Source organism: Solenopsis invicta, chromosome 2, assembly GCF_016802725.1.
Source record: "Solenopsis invicta isolate M01_SB chromosome 2, UNIL_Sinv_3.0, whole genome shotgun sequence".
Lineage (NCBI taxonomy): Eukaryota > Metazoa > Arthropoda > Insecta > Hymenoptera > Formicidae > Solenopsis > Solenopsis invicta.
Genome location: NC_052665.1, coordinates 11,171,083 through 11,191,838, shown reverse-complemented (window position 1 = coordinate 11,191,838; position 20,756 = coordinate 11,171,083). Strand labels below are relative to the sequence as shown.

Sequence of the window (20,756 nt, the reverse complement as noted above, 5' to 3'; positions counted from 1 at the left end):
TATTTTTACATTTAATCTGTATATTTTGAATAAGGATGTATATTATTGAATATTAAATTATTATTAAATAATAACAAGAAACATTCCGCATTCGCTGACGTGCTGGAGAGGTCATAAAAACAGCCAAAAGATTAATTCCGTATTATAAGATAGGTTAGGAGAGAGTTCAATTTGCAGTCATTCCAGGAAGAAGTCCGGGATTTCGGGTTCGAGAAATTACTTCTGATACGTGGAAATCATGCAGAGCAAAGAGGTATGCGGAAGTAAACTGGTACCACCGACGAGAGACTATTAAAGACCGTCAACCCTGGGTAAATTTTCGAGATCGTCACTGGGGCCCCAGGGGCCCGGCGGTAATTGAAGAGCGATGACGTTATCGACTATATGATTGTTAATACAAATATTTGAGTAATACGTTATTAAAATCTTGATTTTTTTATTATACAAATACTTCATAAGCAAATATGCATACTTATATTTAATAATATCATTGTATATTGCTTTAAATTGTAATTTTTTTTGATCAGTTATTATCTCTGTCGATAATCAAACTTGGATGTTAACATCAAAACTGCAATTTTTAATAAAAATCGAGAATTTTTGGGTTACAAATACATAAGCATATCTATGAAACTTTAAGATAACAATAAATTATAAAATTAGTACTGTATTGTCAGTTTATCATTAAAAATTTAACAGTCACACAAACTCCCGTAAGGTTAGCGGTCTTTAATAGTCTCTCGTCGATGCTAGTACTTACCCCGTTTTATTCACTTTCTACTTTACCGACTCTCGATGATGGCGCCGAAAATAATCGAGTGTGTTATGATTATCTATTGCCAATACCGGTTGTAACAGTAGGCCTGTTCGTGTTGCTGCCTTTTTTGAATTTCTTTGTCGTCTCTCTCTTTCTTACGATCGAATATATATTTATCTCATCTCGAGTGCAAAAATTTTTGGGGATTTCAAACAACTCGAACAAACCTAATATTGGCCTAGTTTACACCGAGTACTTGATACACGTACTAACTAGTAATTTTCTATTAAATTATCTCAATTTCGGCAATAAATTTAAAGAACAGTATACTAAGTTGGTACAATATAAATTGAGATAATTAAATATATGTATCATGTATACACGCATCGTCGAAAGCAAGATAATTTAATAAAAAGTTACAAGTTAGTACGCGTATCAAGTACTCGGTGTAAACTAGGCCAATATGATGGCTGGCCTGAGAGCATCCCACGTTGGTGTGTTTAGGCATTCACGACTTCACGATTTAATTCAATTCGCTCGATTAGTTCGAGTCATCTGCGAAAGTGATGAAAAAAGAAATCAGGATGCTTCTTAGCTGATTGTAATTGATTTGGTCCGCGCCGCCGCTGCCGCCGCCGCCGCCGCCGCTGTCGCTGTCGCTGTCGCTGCGGCTGCTGCTGCTCCTGCTGCTGCTGCTGAAGTATGGGTCGTTTTTCGTATGTTCTTTCGGCAGAGATGCATTTGCATTTGCACACACACTTAATCCAGAGTCAGCTTCTTGAGGTAGCAGTAAATCTCCTGGAAACTAGGCCGATCCTCCGCAAGTTTGCACCAACATCGTAGCATCAACCGGTACAGATCATCTGCGCAGAACATTGGTTGCTCGAGGATCCGCGGACGTTTCTTCTTACTGCCGTTGTTTAACGAGTACTAGAGGCCGCAGTTCTCTAACACCTGTTCTGAGGTCAGGTCAGCGTACGGTATGTCTTCGCAACGCGTCAGCACTTCCCAAACTGTCACGCCGTATGACCAAACGTCGGACTGACAACTTTGTTTTTCCTAAACATAAAGAAAAAATATTCTCAAGTTGATTCATAAGAGATACAAAATTTTTGAATAATGTCAACCAAATGATCTCAATTTTGTTAAACGGAATATTTTATCTTCTCGCGAAACAATCTGTTAGATTATTGTATATTGCTATTTTTAAAACTAAAAGGTCTATAAATAACTAAAGACTAAACACTAGACAAACAATGCAATGCAACAAAGATAAATTCTTTTCTTTTTTAGAATCTTTCAATTACAAGACAAAATAATTACCGATAGGACCGCTTCCCATGCCATCCAACGTAATGGTATCTTTGCATAATATTCGTTGACGTAATACTAGCCATCGTATTTACTGCAGTACATAGCCTGATCAAATTAGCAGATCTTTACAAACGATGCAATTTCTGCAAAATATATTGATATAGTGTACATGATAAAAGAACACAGACCACTATGTGAAAATACAATTAATTAAACAGTCTTAACAATCATAGTTGGATTTTAGTGATATTTCTTGTGATTTTATATATTTTCTCTCTATCAATTTCATTATATAATGATGCTAACAAACATCCGATATAACAATGATACAGTAAGAAACTCTTCCCTCTTCAAATATTGTTAAGAATTTTTGTTGCTAAAAATCACATCTCAGTTAACGATTGAACCTAAGACTTCTCGACTTTCCAGAGCAGGTGTCTTGGCCACTTCGTTAGCATATTATTATTATTAAATTGATTGTCAATTTAATCTTATGTATGTTTTATTATTAAATATGTATAACAAACGTTACCTGACTGCTAGATCGCAATGCGGTACGTTCAAACTTTCAAGGTACTTCATACCCGAAACAATTTGTGTCGATTTAAGGAGCATTCGTAACTGCAAAATTTATCATCGCGTAAGAGCCTGTAGAGAAAATAGAAGAAATCCTCGATCAAATCACCATTGCATTCTTACCTTATCGGCGCGTCGCGATCGCAACTTTTTAGAAAACTTGACAGATCTCCGAGTTCTCCATATTCAAAAATGGCACTAAAAGGTTCCTGCTCAACGATCGTAATTATCCTGGCGATATTGACGTCCCGTATTTCAGCCAAGATGTGCATGTCGTTTATAAAATCCTCCCTAGAACGATTCATTTTTGTGTAAATCAAGAGCTTTGTTGGAAGCTTGTTAAACAAAACTTTTACCTTAAAGCATCAACCACACCGCGCCACAAGGACCGAACTATAACTACTTGATGGTTTTGAAGAATACCTAGATCTGGATTTTGTATGCCTTATGCTTCACATAAATGAACCTAAATAAGGATTCATACCTTCATATTAAAACTTATAAAAAAAAATTGATCAGCAAAGATGTCTAAAAAATATTAGAGAGGATATCTTTATAATGATTCATGTCCAGAGAAAAAAAAACGAAAATATATGACAATTTCAAATAAGAAGGCCTATTCGGTCATAGCTAGATCTTAGTGTTTATATATATATACGTGTGATTTTATATACTTTCTCAGACTCAACCAAACCGCGCGCCGTTACTTTCGGTCATATAACACAGTTATGATCGAATAAGAATTAGTAATATCACTTTTATTAAATTAAAAGTGAGAATATTCCAAACCATCATATTTGTGTTTTATTTGCAGTTTAAAAAGAGTTATATCAGAAAATATATCCAATAAGCAGTCAAAATACATGGAACAGATATATCTGAAAATATATTTCCTCTTTAATTACCCTAAAAAATTGAAATAACTTTCACATAAAACAATAAAAAACTAAAGCGAGATGCATTGTCCCCACTTTAACTAAAAAAATTAAAATTTTACATTATAATAAAGTACAGTTTTACACATATCTGACGCAATTTTTTACATAAAAATTGCATGAAGGATATATTTATCATATAAAATATTTCAAACCTTTGCGATATATACATTTTTATACAAATGCATAAATTGATGACTTTGATATACGATGCATAGCACGAATATAATTTAGAAAAAATATCATTTATTTAACTAGAATAATTTTCCATCTTGCAATTTTCTGAAGAATCAATAAGAAATATAAAAATAAGTTTGGCATATGCATCTTTCAAGCAAACTGCTGGCAGATTAACAGCAAGTTTGATCGACCAAGTTTGTTTTAACGCTTCGATGGTCTTTTTTAGATTAATTCTTAGAACTAAAAAAATAAAAAGTTAAAGAGGTAATGGTTAATGATAAATATTCAAAATACCACCAGCATCTTCGATTTTGACGAAATTAGGCTAATTCAACGCGTTTTCACATGAAACAAACGAATCTAGCAGAAAAAACTGTTGCTCCGCCCCGAGAATCGAGATATCAAGCACAAAAGTTGACGACTATTGAGGTTAGAATCCGGGAAAAAATCCGGGCTCGAGAAATGGCTCCTGATCATGCAGAGTAAAGAGGAGATCATGCAGAGTAAGGAGGTATGAGAAAGCATTCTAGTACTTACCCCGTTTTATTCACTTTCTACTTTACCGACTCTCGATGACGGCGCCGTAGATAATCGAGTGTGTTGTTATCTACCGCACCGTCATCGAGAATCGGTAAAATAGAAAGTGAATAAAACGGGATAAGAATTATACTAGTTTACTTCCTCATACCTCTTTGCTCTGCATGATCCCCGCGTATCAGGAGCAATTCTCGAGCTTAAAATCCAGAATTTCTTCCCGGAACGACTGCAAACTGAACTCTCTCCTAACCTATCTTATAATACGAAATTAATTTTTTGGCTGTTTTTATGATCTCTTCAGCACTTCAACGAATGCGGAATATGTTTCTCGCTATTATTTAATAATAATTTAATATTAAATTATATAGATTCTTATTAAAAATATATAAAACGCAAAAATATAGTGAGACGCTATAACCTTTCCATCTAATCTCAATTTTTTATATAAGACCGTAAGAAAATCCTAGAAAATAAATACAGAATGGGCTAATACAACAAACCAATCTACTTATTATTTAATCTAAAAATAAAATACAATGTTTATTAATTCTATATATTAATCCAAATATATCACTTAAGAATACATATATGTATTTTAATCGTGTGGAATTCTAAGGCGGTATTATAATAAAGAAACAAAAAATATGGAAGGAATTGTTACAATAAAGTATAACAAAAACTAAAAATTTGTATTTTGTCTTTTTATTAAAGAATTAACAGCAAAGGATTAACAACGTTGTAATTATGGATTTGCACTTTATGATAACAGCACAAAAAAACACAAAGTCTTTATTTTAAGAACACAAAAATTTTTAAAGAAAATTTGTGTTTTTAAAGCACAGAATTTGTGTAATTAAAGAATATATTTAGTCACACATAATTCGTGCACTTTTTGCATATGGTCATAGCGCATGATCAGTTCGTTTCCTCTTGCCTTTCCTTCAATTATTGGTAACGTTCACGCGTCCACAGCGATGGCTGCTTTCACGTCGTGATTCGCATGCGCTTCGACTCTAGTACGGCGTTATTCTATGGCGCCGCATATTGTCCTGCATCTCCTGCATCGAGCGACGATCGAAGCTTTTTTGTTTTCACGCGCAAGCTGAACATGTCAAAGATGACGGTGGTGGCATCGTCCTCTGCCTGATGTACGATCGGGACGGTTGGGGACGGTGCTGGATGGTGTCGCACGATCGTGTTCGAAGCAAGCCGCGTGCACCTTAACGAGCTGTCATTGTGAATTAATAATTGATATGAGCCGTTCAAATAACTACAACATGGTATCTCGCAGGTAAGACATGCTTCGCTGCCGCGCGTATGAAAAACGCGTAGCTTCGCGGTCACCGCGAGAGACCTGCCGCCGCCTCGCATCTCGCAGAATCGCAGAATCGGCCGCAAGCGCTTCCTCTCGCCGTAAACGCGCGCGTTTAAAGCACGCGATCCGATACCTTCGCTCGTAGATGTCGGCGCGCGCGAGATTAATAAACCATCGGCAGTATCCCCCGGTTTTAAATGCCGTCCTCCTCGCTGATTTCGCCTCTCATCTGTTCGTTCGCACGCTCGTGCTCGTACGCTAATTGCGAGAGTAAAGAATCGTCAATCGCGTTACGCGTGCGAGCTCATTCGAGCGAGACGAATCTACTGCCGAGAGACGAGAGGCGAATCGTCACCACCTGACTGCACAGGGTGCGGCATTTGTCTGCTTGTTACCATTTTTGGTATGATACTCTCCTCGCTCTTGCTCCACCTGGTCTACGATTGATACGCTGCCACCGATCATGCGAGCACATTTACAATTAGTAGCGAATTATTTTTTTCATCAATATTAATCGAGAACTGAGACTTCTGCGCGTTTACAAGAGGACTATATTATTTTTGTTTGTGAAAAAAAAATATAACATCAATCAAATTTATTAAGTATACTTACTAGTTCTCGCTGCTAAGTGTACATAATTTTTTTAATAGAGAATTAGCAATTAATTGCAAGTTTCAAGTTATTACACGTAATGTGTAATACAAATGATATTAATGTGGATAATTTGCAGGTGGTTTCATCCTAATATTACTGGCTTAGAGGCAGAACGTTTATTGATGGAACGAGGAGTTGACAGTTCATTCTTAGCACGACCAAGTTCTTCAAATCCTGGTGACTTTACATTATCTGTCAGGTGAATTCTAAACTATGTTCAAATTATGCTGCTATATGAATTAATTATAAAATGTACAAATATACCAATATGTAACATTGGACATTCTTGTTTTGTCATCAGGCGAAACGGTGAAGTGACTCATATTAAAATAAAAAACGCTGGCGACTTCTACGATCTTTATGGCGGTGAAAAATTTGCCACACTTTCTGAATTGGTACAGTTTTACATGGAAAATGGTGGACAGTTACGCGAGAAGAATGGTGAAATTATCGAGCTTAGGTTTCCTCTCAATTGTGCAGATCCTACAACTGAAAGGTACAGTTTATAGATTTGTACATCTTAGTATAATTATTCTTTTTAAATGCTTGATACAACTGTTGCTTGATAACATTTTTAAATATATAATATAGCATGTAACATTAAAAAAAAATACAATTAAAGGTGGTTTCATGGCCATCTGTCGGCAAAAGAAGCAGAACGGTTGATGCTGGAACGTGGAAAAAATGGATCTTTCTTGGTGCGCGAGTCTCAAAGTAAACCTGGCGATTTTGTGTTATCAGTACGCACTGATGATCGCGTTACGCATGTTATGATACGATCTCAGGTTAGATTATATGTAATAATATGCAGCATTCTTAAAATAAGTATTTGCAATGCAAAACAAATAAAACTCAAACTAATCAATATTGCAGGATAACAAATATGATGTAGGTGGTGGTCACAAGTTTGATAGCCTTAGTGATTTAATAGAACATTATAAACGAAATCCAATGGTTGAAACAAGTGGGAGCGTTGTGCATCTTCGGTAAGGATCTTATGTGCTATTCTGTGTTATTTTTAGAAAATAAAAGAAGTGACATATTTTTTTGAAAATTTACAAAAAAATTAATTTGGATTTTATAATACTTTGATGTTTAGCTTAAGTATTTTTCTGGTGTGTGTGGAAGCATAATATTCGCTTAATGAATATTATTGATTATTTACAGACAACCATTTAATGCAACACGAATTAATGCTAGTAGTATCGAAAGCAGAGTTAGACAATTACACAAAGAAAATGGTTGTTCCAATGGTTGGCTGTGTTGGAATGGAACTAGTGGAACCAGTGAGGATGGAGCAGGCAAAGGAAAAGGAAAGGCTGGTTTTTGGGAAGAATTTGAGTCGTTGCAACAGCAAGAATGCCGGCATATGTTTTCAAGAAAAGAAGGTTTACGTCCAGAAAATCGTGCCAAGAATCGTTATAAGAATATTTTACCATTTGATCACACTAGGGTACGATTAAAAAATGTGGATTCTGATATTCCTGGAGCTGATTACATTAATGCTAACTACATAAGGGTAATATTTTTTTATTGATCTCAATATATTATTTAGTGTCAGAAATTTTAAATGTTATTAAAAAGTTTCCTAGTTTTTTTTTTTTTAAGAGTTCGAATCTTTTTGCAGCAGCAAATACCTCATTTTTTAACATTGAATACATCAAGAGACAACAGCATCAAATTGAAAATTAATTAAAAAGTTTGAGCTGTATATAGTTTTTTTCTTTTTCTTTTTAAAGTTTGTTTATCTTCAATAATTAGTTATCTGAAAATTATCTAAAATATAAAAGTTATTTTTATTTAAAAATTAATTCTCTTTATTAGATTTAGAGAATGAACAAATATGGTAGATATCTTATATAGTGTTACAAAATTATAATTATATAACAAAATTGTTTTGCAGAACAAAGAAGGCGACGAAACGAACACTACCGTTGACAGCGGTGGTGACGATCCGTTATTCGGCAAATGTTACATAGCTACGCAGGGTTGTCTTCCGAATACCATACAAGATTTTTGGCACATGGTCTACCAGGAGAATACTCGTGTGATTGTTATGACTACTAAGGAAATAGAGCGGGGAAAGGTGCGTGAACTTTAAATGCTTTAAATAAAGTTAATTTTCGGCACATTCTTCTCTTCTTTTTTTAGAATAAATGCGCGCGTTATTGGCCGGAAGAAGGAGAAACTGCCGAATATGGTAATGAATGGAAAGTACGTGCCGTATCTCGGACTTCGACCGCTGATTATACTCTGCGCGAATTTCTTTTGCAAGGAACCAAACCGGAATTTTCCGAGTCCAGGAGAATTTATCATTACCATTTTCAAGTAATGTATCTAATATATATTGTGCTCTTAAAACACTAAATAAACTTTCTCTTTCAATAAGTTATTAATTCAAGTAAGGTTTTTACCTTTATTTAATTATATATTTTTAAAGAATTTTATTTAGTATTAAGGAACATTATTTAAATACAATTAATACATATCCTATCTAATGAGTTGTATATAATGAGAACAAATTTAGATTTCTACGGAATTATTTTAATTTCTATTTAATTTATAGGCATGGCCTGATCATGGTGTTCCATCAGATCCTGGTTGCGTGCTGAATTTTTTGCACGATGTAAACGCCAGGCAAGAATCAATCGCGGCATCTTTGGCTCCAAAGGAACAAGATGAACCATGCATAGGACCAATTCTCGTCCACTGTAGTGCCGGAATTGGCAGGACGGGCACATTTATTGTTATTGACATGATTTTAGATCAAATTAAACGTCATGGTAAGTATCAGTATGATTAATAAACTATTGAATATCTTACATAGCTACTAAATATATTTGGTATACGATAACGCTAAATGTAATAATAATTTATCTTTTACGCTTTATATATGTAAATATTTTTATTAATTTATTTTTATCTATTAAAATGTATATTGCTGTTACTTGATTTTTTTTTAATGTTCAGGACTAGACTGTGAAATTGACATTCAACGCACGGTACAGCGAGTACGTGCACGAAGATCAGGAATGGTCCAGACGGAGGCACAATATAAATTTGTTTATCTCGCTGTTTTACATTACATTGAGACGGTATCTCAACGGATGCAAGCGGAACAGGTACTAAATTTTAACATCTATAATATGTAATAATATGTTGTAAATAACTGATTTATTTTGATATTAATTGTTTCTTTACAGAAATCTCTTCAATTAGGCAGAGAATACACTAACATTCGTTACAAAAGCGAGTCGAACGCTTCCACCAATGCTATCGTAGGCGAAACCTCCATTCCCACTTGTACGCCAATAGTCCCTCCAACATCAGCACCCACCTATAGTTTGAGGCCAAAGTAATTTTTTCTTAGGCTTAATCGATTTCGCGTACATTCGGGAAAAAGCAGAGAAGAGGCTTCGTTATTCTTTTGCTCTCTCTTTCTATCTTCTATTTCTATGTTACTGTAGGTAATATTACAAGAAGAACATAATACGACATACCCTGAAGTCCGCAGAAATTTAACCGCCGTCAAGAAATCAATTTTGCTTTTCTTGTTAAATATTTTTTTTTATCGAATGTATACTCGCGGTATATTTTTTAAATAGTTAGAGTGTGTATATTCACATATACACAAAAATATGTACATAAGTTGCAGAAAAAGAAGAGCTGTACAATTGATCAATCCATGATCTGTTATTTCGACAAAAATGAATGACTAAATATACTAAATATTTGCTAGTATATCTTTTATTTTCTCTTGCTTATTTTCTCTGTTCTAGCCATGTATAAAGTCTTGACAAGACAATAAAAATAATATATTGAAGGCTCAATTTCATTTAACGTAAATTTTAATTTTATTCAGTGAATTTAAAATTGTTGAGCAAAGATTCGAAGCCCTATTTAATGGAGATTTAGAATCTACTTTTTAGTCCAAACTCAAAGCCACAGGAGAAATCCAAAATCATACTTTGTGGATTTGAATTTGATTTAGTAAACACTGAGATCCACTTAATGGAAATCTGAATCAGGGTTGTGCCATAGATTTCAAGATTATGCCTACAGAGATATTTTATGTATTATCTGTGTGATGTTCGCGCAGATTTTTTTATGTAGACAATGTAAACTATTATAAATGACAAAAAAAGAATTAAATTATAAAATGTGGTTAACATATCTGCTTTTGATATTAATTATGAAGACAATTTAATGTTATAAATTGGAAAGAGTTGCAATAAATAATGATATTCCATATGTATCAAATTCTAAATATATAGATATTCTAAAATAAGTAAGTATATTGTTTTTTCCCATCTTGTAAATCAACATATTAAATAAGCTGATTTCACACACATATTTGGAATTTTAAACGATACATTTATTTTCTAATAATTAAAAAATCGTTTTCTGTTAAAAATTATATAACATAGATTATTTAACTTTTTAAAATATTTAAAATGTGAAGCTTCAAAAAAGCATTCACAGTGAGTTTAATGTAAAAAAATACTCGAACTTTTTACGCACATTTTTAGTTATCTGTGCATTGTCGGTAATTATTGTAAAACAAAATATTGTTTAGAATATTTAGATATCATTTTTTAACATTTTTAACATTTAGATATCATTTGAAATCGTAGAAAGAAAGATCTATGGGGAAGGCCGAGTCTCTTCTAGTCTGAGCGCATGTGCGCGCGTCGCGAATAGTAGATAGTTCGTACTGTTCTTTACGGAACTAAACTTCGGACGCTACGCTTTCCCCAATTACTTCCTCATATACTTAATTTTATTTATAATAACAAATATATCATCGACTTCTTTACAAGTATAAAAATGTGTGAAATAAATTATAGCTATGATAATTGCAAATATGTGTGTTATGTATTTATATTTAATGTGAGTGACGTGTGAAATCATAGTTCCTTTATATATATTTTTCAAAATACGTGCAAATCATAAGAAGATTTATAATTATCGGCCATGGCAAAATTTTTGGCGACCATTAAGGCAATAATAACGCGTTTGGTATTTGCATCGCACGGTTTTATCGCTATCTGGCAAGTAACAACTTTCAAGAAAAATCCATATTTCTGGTACCTGAGCTGTCCCATCTTGTTGCTGTTCTTCGAGGGTATTTTCACGCTCACTATAAAGGAAAATCAGGAATGGAAATGGTATGTTAATTATCACAAATATCTTTTTTTTTTTCATTTTAGTCATAAAAAATAAATTGAAAAGAAACTTGATTTCTATAACTTGAAATAAAAAAGGTAAAAATATATTACCGTTTTTTAAATTCAAGTTTTTATATTTGATTCTCTTGTATTATAATAATTTATTGATTGATTATGGATAACTGGAGTCAACATAATTATTTTGTAACGTGTAAAATTTATATAACAAAAGGGAGAGAAAGCTGCTTGAACAAAAATGATATATTTCATTAACATTATTATATTAAATAATTTACATTAAAAATTTAAATATTAAATTATATAATTGTAAAAAATATAATTTAATATTGTTAATTTAGGTATTTTATAAATAATCATGCGTTTTGGATTAAATAATTGAAAAGAAGTAATTGAATACACAGAAATATATGCAGCTGTAAAAGCATAAGATATGAAGATTACATTAATATCTTTTCTATTACCTGGCCATTATTTCATCACCACCGTATAGAAAATATACATACAATATAGCAATAATGTTGCGTTAAATACAGTGTTATCATTGCGAAAATTACTGTAAAGGGATCCCTCGGAAAGGGCGTGTATGTTGTGAAACCGTTTCTCAGTTTGACAGACGGAAATTGGAGCATTAGTAACACGAGCCAGCGAGTTAGAATCCACTTTGTTCGGGACGCAAGCGGGCATATCAAAAATTATTGACATCTGCGAAAAAGCGAACCGTGACCCGATTCCGTTTACCTGACTCATCGATCAATCGAATTAGAACGTAGGATACTGTCGTAGTACACATTTGCCTCGATAATCATGATACAAAAAGAAATAGTATTATACTTACACAATAATAAAGAGAACAACAGTTATCTGAAACTAGAAGACTAATGAAATAAATTAAATATAATAATAAATTTGAGAAATATAAGATTTAAGAATAAAAAATGCACATAGGAAATATTTCTTTGATCCATTTTTACAACTTGAAATAAATGTGACATGCATAAGAGTTTAGTATTTACTATAATTATATTATATTTCTAGGTTTTGCCCATCCGTATTTTTATATCTTAGTAGCGTGGTACCTGCAATCTGGTTGCTAGAACTCGATAAAGTAGACAAGAGACTGAAATCTCGCGGATCGAACATCAACATATCCGAGAATTTTGATTTATCCAATCTGGCGGCTAGCGATTTGAAACATCTGGAAGAAGCTTTAGGCGTGCGTATCATTAATTTTAATGTTATCCTTTTTATGAAACTTAATAAAAAGTTTATTATTTTTTTAAATGCAGTGATAATTTTATTAAAATTTATTAATTAAAGGAAGGCTTATTTTTTTTTATCATCTAGGTGGATATTCAATTGCCGGATATAAAGATTTCCACAGAAACATGGGTCACTCTGATCGAACAGTTTTTAATGCTGGTTCTGATAATCGGCCGATGGATGTTGCCGAAAGGTGACTTGACTCGAGATCAGCTAAGCCAGCTGCTGTTGGTCTACATTGGTACCGCAGCTGACATCATCGAGTTCTTCGATTCCTTCAAGGAAGACAGGATAGCAAGGGAGCCCGTACTCGTATACCTGACTTTGGGTATCTGGGCATGGTCACTGATGCAGTTCACGGTTGTGCTGACCGCTACCAAGTCGAGGAAGTCCCGATTGTCGTCCGGCGTCGCCAGGAAGAAAGTCCGAACGGAAACCAGTTGCTGCAGCATCGATGTATGGGGAATCGCTTTGAACATGGTTCTTCAAGTATGTCCATGAATAATACAAAATATATATCTCGAAGACATTCACTTTTTTAATTATTCATTATTAACTGTCCAGTTGTTCGGCAGTCGTGAAGCACCTTCAACAATAAATAAAAGTATCATTGAGACTTTTCAATATCGTTTTATAATATCTATTGACTTTTCTTTCGAAAGTTTTCGTTTTATTAGCATTTTGATAAGCAGTGTCTAAAATATCTTACAAATAGTCAAAACATTAACTTGTGTTAACTATAATCAGTAAATGACAGTAAATCTAAAAATCTCTATTTTTATAAGTCTTATAATTAATTTGATTCAATAAATATTTTTTTATTTTACAGGACGGACCGTTTCTGGCATTTCGTTTGATATTGATAATTCATTATCAGATAGTTAGTTACATGAATATATTCTTCACGTGTAAGAACACATTAGTGATACTGCTACAATTGTATCGACTCTACGTAGTACAAACCGAAAACAAGAGCAAACGGAATAAGAAATATAATAAAATGGATGTATCGAATATCAGTATTATTTCCCGAGGTGACATATACAAAGACGTGAGAATAAAAAGTTCGCGAGATCATAACAGACATAAGAGTCGACGTGATAAGGACATAGAAGCAAATTACAGTGAGACTGAAGACTCCAGAGAAGATATCGATAAATTTGATTCATCACCAAGACATGTCACTCGTTCCAAACGGTTGGGATATTATTAGAATTATTATAAATATTTGTTCATTTTTCAACAAGATGAAAAATTTTTTAAAATTAGTGCAAATGTCTACAAAATCTTGCACAGATATCTTATTGCTATTTTATATTTATTGAATGAATTATTTTAGAAAAAATCGTCAAGACACTGGATACTCGACATCGAGCTCTCGCAATTCTAACAAACACGACAAATTACATAAGCGTGAGGGAAAGAAAAAATCGCGTAGGGAGGAAACCAGACGTGGCACTTCTGACGAGAGGCATAAAAGACGAGGGGACAGAAAATCTGTTGACAAAAACGAAAGGAAATCGATGAAAACTAAGAATAATGATGATTCCGATAAAAGCTCTAATCGAAAGTTCGATAGTGAGGATGAGTCTTCGAGCGAAGAGCTGACCGAAAGTAAAATTATCAGCGAAGGCAGCGAATCGGAATCAAATAGAAAGAGGTAAACTATTGAAGGATTAACATATAAAATCCACAAAAATAAAAAAATATGCAATAGTAAGGAAGCTTGTAATAAATTTACACAGCATGAAGTCTAATATTAATGTAATTACTAAAAAAAAACTCAAGAAATGTTGGTTTTTTATTATTTCAAGATTAGTATTTCAAATGCTTTTTTTTTTAAAGTAACTTATAAAATCTTTAAAAATGAAGAAAATTTCAACATATTTATAAACATTTAAATTCAAGTTTTTTGTTTGTTTTACATTTAATTACGTGTAATATAAAAATTGAGGATAAAGCACAAAATTAATATATAAAAAGTACTTAATTCTAACGAAAGTGTCAATTCGATTTTTGATGAAAGAAACATTAATTTCATAGAGACTTAACTTTATAACTTTCTGTACTTTTATGATTTACAGTTCTCGTAAGTATACGCATCGAAAACGCAAACAAGACAGAGATTGACAACGGAATTTGGGCATCCTGGCATTATTATTTATTTATTCTGCAATACTAGTCATTTACATCCTTTTTATACAGGCTGGAATTAATGACGGCATAATATTAATCACAAAAAAGAAACAGTTTTATCGTAGAGATTAACATGAATAATATATTTGTAAAGTCAAACTTCTACGTGTGTATATGCGCTAGCACATGTATGTGAATGTTTAATAGTTTCCAAGTAGTTGAACGTAAACGTGTTTATTCATATCGACTAAAAATATCTTGGTGTAAGTATTTAAAAATTTTTCTCAATTATCCAATTTAATTCAAAGTGAAAAATTATAATATATATCTCTATATATATATGTTGCTTGTTTAGATAAGATAAAATAAATCTAAGAATATTGATTTATTATAAACAATTGAACCTTTCCATAAAACTATCGATAAAACTTTTTTATTGAATAAACGTAATTGAACTTAATGATGTCGTATACATTAAATACTATTTTACCTTCAATTTTTTATACAACAGAATTATTGTAAGCCTCTAGCCATTGAATGCTTTGTTTGCTGTCGAGAGTATCGATGTAGTCCGATAGATCGTCTTGATGAACCCCATTGGCAGCACAATATAAGATCGCAGTGTTCTCCAGAAGTTCTTGCAACGACCCTATCTTTAAGGTCTCCGCTTCGTCTTTCGAGCATTGCGATTTCTTATCTTTCGACTTTACATCAACCATAATTTCGTGTTCGTTTAGATCCTTACGAGAGTCAGTAGAATTCTTTCTTATATAATTCACCGCATTTAAATTCATTTGTTGGTCCCTCAAAGAAACTTTGTGATTCTCTAATAATGTCGGAGATCTCTTCCAAGCGTTTTGATCGTTATCAGCAACTTGACCGTCCTTGGTCTTTTCCACCATCAGATGAAGCCTTTTCCATTTTCCCTGTGGGAAATCAAAACTCGTACTTGAATGGGATATGAATTGTTGGTGACTTTCATCAGCTGTTGTATTTTTTTGCCAGAGGCTCTTCGGCAAATTTTTGATGTTTGGATTCGTCATTTTCATATCTTTTGAATTATATATTTGATTCTGGACCGTGGACTTTCTCACTGTGCTTTTGTTGTATTCTGATAAGATTCTAGCAATCTCCGAAGTTTCGTTGGTGCACCATGCGAGATTCTTACCAGAACTCGTCGTGGGCATTCTACCATCTGACTCTCTATTAATCTTCATTTTGTCAGGATTTTTGCTTTCGTGAGCATCTTTCATGACCCGAACGAACTTTTTGTTGTCCAACTGATTCTCGAGGAAGACTTTCTTTGCCGTATATTCTTGTGTGTTCGTGGTATATCTCTTCAAAGTGTACAAGTTGTTATTCACTGACGATTCTTCGCGTTTCGAAGCCGGCTCTTTCGCAAACGACAGTTTCTTGTAGATTGACGACATCCCCGTCAGCGTCTCGTCGCTGGACGGATCTTCCAACTTGGCCGAGTTAAATACATTTTTGGCGGGTGCTACACAAGCATCGCCACTTGTGGACCTCGCAGCCGAACCTCTCAATAAAATCAGAGAGCTGTTTGGAGCGCCCCGAATAATCTGTTTCAAATTCATCTTGATCGTCTCTCCATTCTGTAAAGTAGGTTTTGAGCCGTTAAGCTCTACAGTCGATTTCTGCGCTTCTGGTACATACGTTGCTGAAGATGAGGGAAAAATCGGGGTGACTCTTTGATCGTTTGTACTGCTGGCGGTACTTTTATTTTGAATGCTTTGCGCCATGGCGATAGCATAGGCTTCCAGTAACTTTGGATCTTCCAACTTAGAGACATTCTCTGAAGGCATTGCGACGTTACTTTTGACGTTCATTGCTTCCTTCGCCGATCCTAAAGAGCTCGTCTTGGCTGTTGAAGAAATCGTCAGCCCTGTCATCTTTTCTTCTACAGCTTGCTTATAAGCTGGTGTCATAACTTGCGAACAATAACCGAACACGCAGTGAAGACTTTCATGCATGCATGTCTCAAAAGACTTGTTATCCATGGAAAGATAAGTATTCCACGCATTTTTGTTATTCGATGAACGTTTGCTTTTTATTTTCATCTTTCCCTTAGACTTCTTTTCACTCGAAAAGACTCGTCCATCGCAATGCGGATCGACAGAGACCACTTCTATATCAGGCTCATTGATGATCTCGCAATAAGATAATCCGTCAAGGCTGGTAAAGTATCTTCCCAAATACTCCGCTGCTAGACCAGCCTGAAAACACAAGCGTATAATAAAAATATATATAAAATATAAATAACGAGATATCACATGGAAAAATAAATTTACTTGAGGATGATAGACCGGTCTCTCGTGCATTCCATGCACAGGCCACTCCTTCCATTCCATCTCGTCTTTTTTGGTAGGTGCTTGGTAAGTAGCACCTACGGTATACATTTTTCGAGTAACAGATCTGGTATTCATGTACGGCATCGTAGACACTTTTATGCGTTTCCCAAACTCATAGTTCGAATAAAATTCTCTTTTGCTATTAGCCAATAGTCGTTTGGGTCGAGAAAAATTTTTATCAATGTTTCTCTTGGACACTCGCATAGGATTTCGTCTCACCTCCATCGTTTTAAGACTAGAATAAAGTATAAAGATATTACAAAATTTGAAAAAGTCATTTTGTGTATAATATATATATATATATATATATATAACGAAGAAATAAATATGAAAAAGCTAATGATCTAAATAATTGAATGAGGTGTACATCGCCTTAGAGGTATTTATTTAAAGACTTGATTTTAGCAAAACGTATAATGTACAAGTATGGCATTATAGACCGAACAAAAAAACCTTTAGTAACTGTGGTGCGAGGAGTGAACCAATCAACTCCAGCATACAATATGTAAAATATTTAATTTTGATTCAATTGTATTTAGCAAATATAAAAAATTTTTTTAACAAATTTATTATATGAACATTTTTCAATATTGCTCACGTTTTGTTTCGATGAGCTCGTGAAATTCCTTTTATTTTAACATTTGTACAGCCGGAAATCGAACTGCTGTCATTACTATTCGTTTCTGTCAGTTCCCTGTAATCACTGTCCTCTATATCCGGTTTCGTTTTTTGCCGTATCACAATCGTGTCTGGCGGTAGCTTTCGTAGAATTTCCATATTTTCATAATCCATCGCGTTGCTTTGCAAATTTGAATTTTCGTGTTCCGTCATCTCTCCGAATTGCTGCCGCAAAATCATCTTGGAGTCATTGTCACTTAACTCGATCACGCGGCGATTCGTATTGCTGGTCCTGCCACGATCACTCACTCGGTTTTGCTCCAGCAAAATCATCTCTGTACTCCCATCAAATATTTTGTCTCGATCCATTAGTGCCGAACTTGCAATTAAATCGAGATAGGAAACGTATTTTTTAGTGACATCTTTATTTTGATCTTCCGCGGTCGATGAATCGATCGATGAATCGATCTTCGATGGGATTTCTTTAATTTCAAAAGAGAACCGCTTGGGCGATGCGTACGAATCTTTCGGCAGAATCTCCATTAATCTAAATCACTTTATAGTTTATATTCAGTTTAATTTTATGTGTGCATGCATGCCTTAAATAATAAATGTTTAATAAAATCTATCTTTTCACGAAATATCTAATAACATCGTGAGAAGGTACATTATGTCAAATTAAAGACCCACACAAAACATGAAAACCCACATGCGAAACTTAGAAATATAAACATTTCATGAATATATGTTTGAAGTTCACTGAGTGTATTTTCTCTATGTATTTTCACACAATTTGTCGATTTTTTTGAAACACTGACATTTTGTGAAATGACAATTCCATCTAATACTCATGACGTGTGAATGCATGCGCAGCTATTGTATCCTTAAATTTTTAAATAAATATCTAATGACACTAATTGTTTGTTTTTTGGTATTTTATTACATTGAACATCGCAACTGACTTTAAATAAATTTTTTCCTTTGTTTGGTTTGTGTTGTATATATATTATATATTATTTAATTTATATTAACTACATCCAGATAGCAAGAAGTCTTTTAGACATGCGTGTTATCTAGATACCTTTTACTACACTAGTCTCTAGAATAAGAATTGTATCTCCGTGAGCAAAAGAAAAAGAAAGAATTGAAGTGTAAAATAATGCTAAAAATGCAGCTGGGAAAAACATACCTTGTAATTTTATATTTATTCTTCTCTGCAGATTCGATTAATTTAACGAAATCTTGTTCAACTGATTTTAACGTCTTTTACCGAAAACGTTTCTTTTGTTGTAAAAGAAATATGCAGTTTATACTTTGAGGGCAAGTTGGTGAATTCTTGAGACTACTCCTTAATCTTTATTAAACGTTGGATAAAATTATAAACGGTTCAGATTGAACGAAGTAATCGATATTAATTGGGAATAGAGAGTAAAGGGCGTCCGTTCCGGAGACGTAGACAGAATGAAAATTATATCCGCAAAACAAGTCACTGTTCGGCTGTCACGATAGTGTTGCTTTTCAATTGTTTCATCCTGCCGGTCGTTCGCACGCACGCTCTCAAATCCACTGGACGGTAAGAATTGACAATCGAAGGTTCCAGATTTTGCTAGAGTAAAGTGTCCGAGTTATTAGGTTATATTTTATCATTTTAACAGAAAAATCTTGTAACTAACAACTACAGTTTGTTTATACAAAAATGACAAGATTTAATTGACTATTTTTTCAATAATTAATTATTAAATTAATTCAGATTCCGTAAATGATTCTGTGATAATTTATGAGAATGACTTGTGTATGTTTCTAATAAGAAACTATAAATATTATATATAAATCTTAATTTAGATGTAATCTATAATTAGAAAAATCAAAATTGCATGATAAAAAATGTATTTATTATATATATCATTTATAACAAAAAGAATCCTGTTTTAGAATATGCACATATATAGAATATACATATATGCATGGTGTAAAAATATAAGGTAAAACGCTGTGCATAATGGCGGCTCAAACATCAAAAATCTATCAAAAATTTACTCCAAAATTAGCGCGAAATTCAAACGGTATTGGACACAATATTGAAAATTTATACAGATAAATTTATTAATATGTAAAGATTTTATAAAAAAACTTGATAACTAATAAACATTTGTACCATATAAAATAATAAAAAATTACGTTAATTAACACATAGTGCAACTAGAATATGCCATGATCCTTATTTTTAGTTAATTCTTATTAAAATGTACTTTTAAGCATATACCATCCTAAAGCATGTAACAACTGCAACATCACATTATATGTTTAAAAGCACATTTAATGATAAAAGTGAGCTGAAAATATTCCTAGATAGCACAGAAAATTCAAAAAGAATTAAAAAAAGTTCATATTCGATTTATGTAAAAAAAAAACATATAGATCAATGTAACTAATTTAATTCTACAGTTTAGGACAAACATCTGATTGGTTAAAGCCCCCACCATTACTTTAGACGACTGCGCATCCACGAGAATGTTTCACCTTGTATTTTTACACTATGCATATATGTATCAAAAAATGTACATGTAATATACAATATACTAAATTGTAAATAAATTTTACTGTAAAAAATTTTGTGCTACAAATTATAGATATTGCCTAAAATAAGTTTAATAATATTAAGGAAATATATAAACAAATATTATAAATAAGATAAATTTAAACTGATAAAAAATTACCTACATTTAATTATTCTCTACATTCCGTATCTATTTATTATATGTATAATATATTTAGATGCCGTGTTCTCATTAGTTAACATATACCTTTTTAATAACATAAAAGATGAAAAATATTGCCGTCAAATTGTATCTTTGTTATAATAAATTTTAACACGAATATTGCCGTAACAAATATCAAAACCACAACAATAATAAA

The 20,756-nt window shown here is 33.1% G+C and overlaps 3 protein-coding genes and 1 long non-coding RNA gene across 7 annotated transcripts; 2 read left to right on the top strand and 2 right to left on the bottom strand.

The window, feature by feature from the left end:
• Positions 1-1,135: 1,135 nt before the first annotated feature.
• On the bottom strand, positions 1,136-4,235 carry LOC105194970. Its single transcript, XR_850678.3, has 6 exons — positions 4,057-4,235; positions 3,004-3,113; positions 2,771-2,938; positions 2,604-2,692; positions 2,081-2,214; positions 1,136-1,816 (listed from the first exon to the last, which is right to left on the bottom strand). It is a non-coding gene; the product is annotated as an uncharacterized LOC105194970 (long non-coding RNA).
• A 1,077-nt stretch (positions 4,236-5,312) lies between these two features.
• Positions 5,313-10,098, top strand: LOC105194971 (tyrosine-protein phosphatase corkscrew). Its single transcript, XM_011160122.3, has 11 exons — positions 5,313-5,590; positions 6,345-6,467; positions 6,570-6,764; positions 6,891-7,053; positions 7,142-7,254; positions 7,436-7,787; positions 8,172-8,354; positions 8,420-8,596; positions 8,835-9,051; positions 9,239-9,390; positions 9,472-10,098. The coding sequence occupies exons 1-11, from the start codon at positions 5,553-5,555 to the stop codon at positions 9,625-9,627; spliced, it is 1,869 nt and encodes a 622-aa protein (XP_011158424.1). The 5' UTR covers positions 5,313-5,552; the 3' UTR covers positions 9,628-10,098.
• Positions 10,099-10,546: 448 nt separating this feature from the next.
• On the top strand, positions 10,547-14,934 carry LOC105194973 (transmembrane protein 26). The gene is made up of 6 exons (XM_039445852.1): positions 10,547-11,436; positions 12,493-12,670; positions 12,802-13,206; positions 13,547-13,914; positions 14,057-14,377; positions 14,802-14,934. The coding sequence occupies exons 1-6, from the start codon at positions 11,243-11,245 to the stop codon at positions 14,845-14,847; spliced, it is 1,512 nt and encodes a 503-aa protein (XP_039301786.1). The 5' UTR covers positions 10,547-11,242; the 3' UTR covers positions 14,848-14,934.
• Positions 13,121-20,729, bottom strand: LOC105194972. Of its 4 annotated transcripts, none has more exons than XM_011160123.3 (5): positions 19,030-20,729; positions 17,821-18,395; positions 17,163-17,457; positions 15,344-17,087; positions 13,121-13,303 (listed from the first exon to the last, which is right to left on the bottom strand). In XM_011160123.3, the coding sequence occupies exons 2-4, from the start codon at positions 18,381-18,383 to the stop codon at positions 15,354-15,356; spliced, it is 2,592 nt and encodes an 863-aa protein (XP_011158425.2). In that variant the 5' UTR covers positions 18,384-18,395; positions 19,030-20,729; the 3' UTR covers positions 13,121-13,303; positions 15,344-15,353. The 4 variants fall into 4 exon arrangements, with proteins under 4 accessions (XP_011158425.2, XP_039301783.1, XP_025991400.1 ...); XM_039445849.1 differs by lacking the exon at positions 13,121-13,303 and adding an exon at positions 14,843-14,923; XM_026135615.2 differs by lacking the exon at positions 13,121-13,303 and having other exon boundaries at positions 14,856-17,087.
• Between the last annotated feature and the right edge of the window lie 27 nt (positions 20,730-20,756).